Source organism: Sinocyclocheilus anshuiensis, unplaced genomic scaffold (genome assembly GCF_001515605.1).
Source record: "Sinocyclocheilus anshuiensis isolate Anshui unplaced genomic scaffold, SAMN03320099.WGS_v1.1 scaffold1685, whole genome shotgun sequence".
NCBI lineage: Eukaryota > Metazoa > Chordata > Actinopteri > Cypriniformes > Cyprinidae > Sinocyclocheilus > Sinocyclocheilus anshuiensis.
The window spans coordinates 137,266-144,403 of NW_015540951.1; the positions used below are offsets into that span (position 1 = coordinate 137,266).

Here is a 7,138-nt window from a genome sequence, read left to right on the forward strand (position 1 = left end):
GGAACGATCTTCCCACCCCTATCCGGAATGCTGAATCCCTGACAATTTTCAAGCGACAGCTGAAAACTCATCTCTTTCGAAGCTACTTGACTTCATCATCATCATTAAAAAAAAAAAAAATAATAATTATCTCTTTATTTATTCCTTCTCTTTCTAGCGTGTACTTATTTGAACAATGTCTAGAAACTTGGTATTACAAGCACTTCCTGTATCTGTTTGCCTCTTTAAGAAGAATCGCTTTATGTGTCCCCAAATTGTAAGTCGCTTTGGATAAAAGCGTCTGCAAAATGACTAAATGTAAATGTAAATGTAAATGTGAACACATAAAAATGTCCCGAACGTCTTTCACGCTGGCCATCGGGCAGTCCTTATTGTGGAGCCCTGAATATTCTAATATAAAAAAATAAAAACATATCTATTTTTTAATTGCTATTTTATAATTGTTTTCCTGTCCTCAACAGTGTTATTTTACTATCATCAAGATATTATTTGTTTTTTAGTAGGGCTGTTGATTTAATGCGTTAACCTAATTAATTATGAAAAATAATGCATTAAAATTTTTTTACGCATTTAACACACCCGTCCTGCCCCCGATCTAGGTAGGTCATCCATTTCATATAGTTGATTGGTGACGAACATGATGCAGGGCAACAACTCACTGCGTGTAGCAGCCTATAGAATGCAGTTATATTAATTCCTGAATTAATCAGCCATTTGAACAAATCGAATGAATGAATGACCCAATGACTTGCTCATTACGACATTTACAGCCACCTACTGGAAGTTTTAGATTCTTATTAAGAGCATTACTTCATTAAAAAAAAATAATCATAATAATAATTTCAGATTTCTATATTAATAAAAAACAAAACAGAAAAAAAAAAAAATAATAAATCCCATTAAAGGGATAGTTCACCCAAAAATGAAACTAATTACCCAATTAATTACCCAACCTCGTAGTTTCATACCTGTATGAAACTTTCTTTTGCGGAAACTAAAAGAAGATATTTTGAAGAATATGAAACCAAACTGCTTTGGTTACCATTGATATGTTCCAATGTTTATGTTGTTTAGGCCATTATAGCCAAAAAGTTTAATCATTTCTATGCTGAGTCAAATAAAATGCTTCCTTCTAAAGCTGATTTTTGTGATGTCTATTTGATGCTTTTCTCATTTAACACAATAATGGCTTTACATTTTCTTTTAGGGGTGATTCCTCAGCCAAATTTGATGTGATTTATATTTTTAATCTATTGACAGGCCTAGTTTTTAGTTTTATTAGTTTTTATTAGGAAATTTAAATTAGATTTTATTTTTGTATTTTTCATTTTAATTTTGGTTACTGTTTAGTAATTTTGTTATGTCTGTAATTATTATTATTATTATTATTATTTTGAATTAGTTTTGGGGTTTAGTTATTTTAGTACATCAAGTTACTAAATGAAAATGAGATGTTGCCTTGACAACAAGCTGAAATAACTTAATTTTTTCTAAAATCTTAATTTATTTTAGTTAATATTTTATTTCAAGTGATGAAAAAGTTTTCTTTATATGGTTTTAGTTTAAGTTAACTATAATAACCTTGGTCCTCAATATCGCTTGTCATCGTGTTAGCATTTTATAAAAACATTTTTAACACCAGAAGTCGGTTCTGTAATTACATCATTTTGGTGGGAAATCAGCAACACAAGCATCAGTAAGAATTAGCAATGGATCTGATGAATTCTGGGGTGTTTTATTTGGTTTGTGTCACTCTAAAAATAATTCTAAATCCAATAAATCAAATAACATAAACCACTGAAAACGAGCTTTTCAAGCCTATAACACTCACCACTCCATTTCCTGACGAAGGGTCCCGTAAGGATTCGCATGAAACCAGCCAGACAAACCAGTTCCACCCCAAACTCCTCCAAAACTTTGTCTATGGTGCCGTCAAACTCAGCTCTGCTGCCATACAGCTTATGATCCACAACCTGACACACAAACAACTGTTATTTCACTAACATTGAGATTATTATTATATTATTTTGCATTACATTTTATTTGTAGATTTTGTTTACACTTTTAGTTCAAGTTTTAGTTTTAGTTATTTTAGTACTTCAAGTTAACAATAAACAATAATGAGAAATGATGCCTTGGCAAGATGCTGAAATAAAATAGGTTTGTTTTTAATATTTTATTTCACTTATTTTAAGTAGCGGAAATAAATATATTAACCCTGCATCTGAATGAAGTTTGGAAAAATAACTTTAGAAAGGAGCATTTTGCTAAATATATGCATTATATTACACATTCATTATATTTTTACTTAACCTGTTCATTATTTAATGTATGTTCGAATAAATCCACAGGAAAATAAGTTTTTATTGCAACCACCGTTTAAATGTTTATACTTCAACAACAAATTGGAGTCAAAACATAATTATATCATTAAAACTTAAGATATAAAAACTGCATTATGCACAACTTAATTTTTTATATTATATATTATTTTTAGAAGTTTATGAGTTACATCAATTAAAAACTTATATAAAAAAACTACCTTATGTGCAAATTAAATGTTATTTTATATTATAACTTTTTTTTTTTTAAGTTTATATATGAATGTTGATTATTAAATAAAATGATTCATTTAGTTAATTGCTTTTTTAAATCATTCAATTTGATTTATTTTAATTGCATAAATGTAAATTGATTATTAATCTTGTTTAGGAGCATCATTATATTTCATACAAACCCGTGTCTGAATGCCGGCCATAGACGCTTTCTTCAGCCCCATGACACCCGGTCTGTTGGAGATCACCATTACGATCTCCGCCGAACTTGACGGTTTCTTCACCTGCTCCATCAGAGCCTGCAGATTAGTTCCTGTCAAACACCAGAGCGCCAGTGTTATTGGCTTCATTTCACTCTGCAGTCATACGTGATTCACAGAAGGACACGCACCGGTCCCAGAGATGAGAACGGCCACTCTGGTCCTCTTGCGTGTTGAGTGTTCCCCATGAAGAGCTCCGTTCTGCAGGACACTGGTGTCCGGTGAGCGGCCCGGACTGTCCTTCAGACTCTGCTCCAGGTTTCTGATGACCACGGCCTCCGCTCCTGGACATAGGAAAATGCATGAAGCATTAGTCTAATGTTGGCTCATTAACATAACATTACATGTTCCTTTAGTTAAAGTTAGGGCTGTCATCGTTAACGCGTTAACGCATGCGATTAATTTTACAATCCTTAACGCATTAAAATAATTTAACGCAAAATTACTGAAGCACAATTTCTATTCTAACCCTTTAACCCAATTTTGCTACTCTGATTGCGATTAGATAATTTTAAGCCGCTAAACTCCGGGAACGTTTTCAGTCCAATGATCCAGTAAGCGAATGCATTCAAACAATCCGTCCAAAACTGCACAAATATAGAGGAAACCAGACTGATTACATCAGAGATTGCAGAGAGAACAGCGACTCGCGACTTTTCAGTGAATTATTCATTCCAGTGTGCTTCGCTTTAAAACACGAGCTGTCATATTCTGTGATTGTCTCTGAAGAGCGCGAGCCCTCACATGTCACGCGCTGTGTGAAGTATACTGAACGGATTGTCAACACATCCCACCGCTGTATGGTTAGATGAGACGCAAACTACGTTTTCTCACATTGTTTCCACACACATTCGCGATAATCTTTTGATTTGTCATGTGTATGTTGCTGTTTCGTTATTCTGAATGGATCTGTAGTAGATATATGCAGCCAGCAGGCGGTTGGTTTAGGGATTTTTTGGCATCACCATGTGGTCCTGTTCGGTTACCGAACTTGACTTCTCTAAAATGTAAAAAAGCTATTTGCTGTTGCACTGTACACATACTATACAATTCATTATATATATATATATATATATATTGCATTTTTTTTTCTTTCATATGTGCTTATATGGGCTCCTAATGTCATTTGGTTCTTTGGTGTCCTTTTGGAGTTCTTTTGGAGTCCTTTTTTGTAAAGACATCTACATTTATCCTGAGAAAAGCTTCGGATTACAAATTTGAATCTATTGACAGCCCTAATATATATATATATATATATATAGTACTAGTACATTAATGAGAGTTTGGTGCTTATTTGTCAAGGAAACATCAAAATATTATGCAAAAAAATTGCACAAAAATTGTAATGAAAAAATCATAATAGTTTGAAAAACAGGCTTCATACAAAATATTATTTATCCTCATTTTCTTTTCACCAATCTATATACAGCATTACTAAATTTAGGTGAATGTCTCATTGGGATGTTTGTGAGCGAGTGAGATTTTTTTTGCATTACAGTAATGAGATTTTTGGTGTAAAAATGTGCTTTTTAACCCCAAAATCACTGTGATTAAATGCCATGAAATAATCAAAATAGGAATTTTAATAAAAGCCACAAATATCTTTGTAGCCACAAATATCTAAGTGTAAAATGTCCTTACACTTACAAAAAAAAAAAATATATATATCTTATATATATATATATAGACTTAATCTAATGTTTTTAATGCACTCTCTATATTTAGTGTGAAATATGACTGATATATAAAGCAGCAGTGAATGTGGGTGTCTCACCGGGTTGTTTGTGGGCGAGTGAACCCACGATCCAGGCCTCCTCCCGGGCCTGCAGCAGTCGCAGGACCCGCTGCGCGTCCTGTTTGCTGACCACCAGCACGGCGCCCAGACCACAGTTAAACGTGCGGCTCATCTCCTCCTCTGACAGGCTGCCCTCCCTCTGCAGCCATGAGAACACAGCCGGTATCCTCCAGCGGGATGCGTCTGAAACACAGGTCAACAATGCTGCTGGGAAACTTTTATCATTTTAATTTACATACTGCGCATCCATTGAGTACATGACATGATCCATTGAGCGCATCCAAATAGTACAGATCGCTTGATGGAGAGCGAAACTCAAGCGCTCAGTCAGCGTGTTTATCGAGTGAAAATCTGTGTTGAACGCCTCTCACACACATACTGGCGAGTAAAATCTAAGAATTTATTAGCCAATGGCTAATGTTAGACATTATTTAGTCGCCCAGAGTAAGATTAAGTCGCATTTGCGAGTGATTTACTCGCAATGTAGAGGGTTGATAATTAAGTAATAATAAATGTCATATTTAGGACTCATTTTTATACGATCAGAATAAATTATTTTGATTGTTTTAATTCCAGTTTTAAAAAAAACATCTTGATTTGACAAAGCGTGACTTAACTGCATATATCAATCATTGAAAGCAAGAATATAATTATATTAATTATATGAGATCATAACAAATTCAGAGATTTGTATAATCATTTCATAAGCTTTATTTCAAATTTAATTACAAACAGCATATTTTCAGTCACTGAGAGCAAGAATAATATATTAATTATATTAGTTCAAAATAAATTATGTGATCAGTATTTTTTTTGTGTATTCAATTGTAATTTTTTTATTATTATTTTGTTTAAAAATATATATTATTTAATTTTCTATATTTATTGTATCATTTTTATTTGAATTTTTACAGCAAACTGTGACTGCAAACAGCATATATCAATCACAAAAAACAAGAGTATATCATCTTAATGGTGATTTTGATTTAGAACCATGTTTCTCGCAAGCTCTTTCTAATTTAATAATCAGAATTAATATCCAGATGTTGCTCACCCAAGTCCACTGCCAGTTCTGGTGGAAGAATGCGAGGAATATTCTCCAAAAGCCCACCTCCTGTGATGTGGGCGTAGGCCTTCACGGCTCCGCTACGTAGGATTGGCTGAAGCAGGCGGCTGTAGATCTTGGTGGGAGTGAGCAGAACTTCACCTTTAAAGCACAGCACAGATGTGAGGACGAAACAAACGCAACTCTGGTACTAAAGCAGCCGAGATACTTTCACGCTAACATACCGATATTCTGTCCAGGCTGTCCAAACGGAGCAGGTGAGCTGTACTGTAAGCCGGACCGCTCCAGGATCTTGCGTACAAGGCTGAAGCCATTGCTGTGAAGCCCAGAAGAGGCGACACCAATCAGCAAGTCACCCTCCATGATGTCCTTGAGTCTGGGCAGGACAGCCCCTCGCTCCACGGCCCCGACGCAGAAGCCCGCCAGATCGTAATCACTAGGGCCGTAAACACCTGGCATCTCCGCCGTCTCGCCTCCTGAACAAACACACATGCAACCAATATTTAGTATCAGTATTATAGTATTTATTTTTATATGACCCTGGACCATAAAACCAGTCATAAGTGTCCATTTTTCGAAATTGAGATTTATACATAATCTGAAAGCTAAATAAATAAGCTTTCCATTGGTGTATAGTTTGTTAGGATAGGACAATATTTGGCCGATATACAACTATTTGAAAATCTCAAATCTGAGAGTGCAAAAAAATCAAAATATTAAGAAAAACGCATTTAAAGTTGTCCAAATGAAGTTCTTAGCAATGCATATTAGGGCTGTCAAAATGGCTGAAAAACTAAATTCGAATTTTTTACTTAAATATTATTAAAATTCTAATTATATTCGAATTTAAAATGCATAATTTCAGTTAGGGTGAAGAAAAGCTTTTGGCTTCTCTCCTGAGGCCACAAGAGGGCGCATCGAGCAAAATATTACTAATAAACGTACTCAAAACATAAGAAAACACACTGTGAAAAAAGTGCATAATGTTTAAAATAATGTTTATAAACCAATTATAATTAAGTTGCTTAAACAACTATAAACAAAACAGCATCATGTATGTATGCATAGTTTAATACAAAGGGCCGAAAGCCAATCACACAGAGTACATTTTTCATTTAAAAACACGAGTTGCAGTGGGATGGGGAAAAAACCCGCCATAAAGTCTCGAGATATGTTTTTTTCAAAGTTGAACTTCCATTAATTTTACAAGGCTTTCTAAACATGCGGCTCTTTTGTGTGAGACGCGAGTGCAACCGTGATGGATGTCCCTCTAGAAAATGTGCGAAATATGCCTTCTTGGTTTCAGTTTTGACATAAACAAGATCTTCTCCGCATTGATGTTCTCTTTTCCCGCAATATTTGTAATTAACAACGCAGCAGCGCCGCATCTAGTGGCTTCAACTGGATAGGCTAACAAAAACATTACAATGCAACCACACTTACATCGTCATCGCATCTCGTG

At 34.6% G+C, this 7,138-nt stretch overlaps 1 protein-coding gene across 1 annotated transcript in view; it reads right to left on the minus strand.

Moving 5' to 3' along the window:
• Window positions 1-7,138, minus strand: part of gart (phosphoribosylglycinamide formyltransferase) — a 59,110-nt gene that overhangs the window by 1,845 nt on the left and 50,127 nt on the right. The window contains exons 15-20 of the mRNA XM_016488131.1: window positions 5,901-6,152; window positions 5,665-5,817; window positions 4,590-4,793; window positions 2,947-3,099; window positions 2,738-2,868; window positions 1,828-1,973 (exon numbers count right to left, since the gene is read on the minus strand). Of these exons, the coding sequence (XP_016343617.1) occupies window positions 1,828-1,973; window positions 2,738-2,868; window positions 2,947-3,099; window positions 4,590-4,793; window positions 5,665-5,817; window positions 5,901-6,152 (1,039 nt within the window). The remainder of the gene's footprint in view (window positions 1-1,827; window positions 1,974-2,737; window positions 2,869-2,946; window positions 3,100-4,589; window positions 4,794-5,664; window positions 5,818-5,900; window positions 6,153-7,138) is intronic.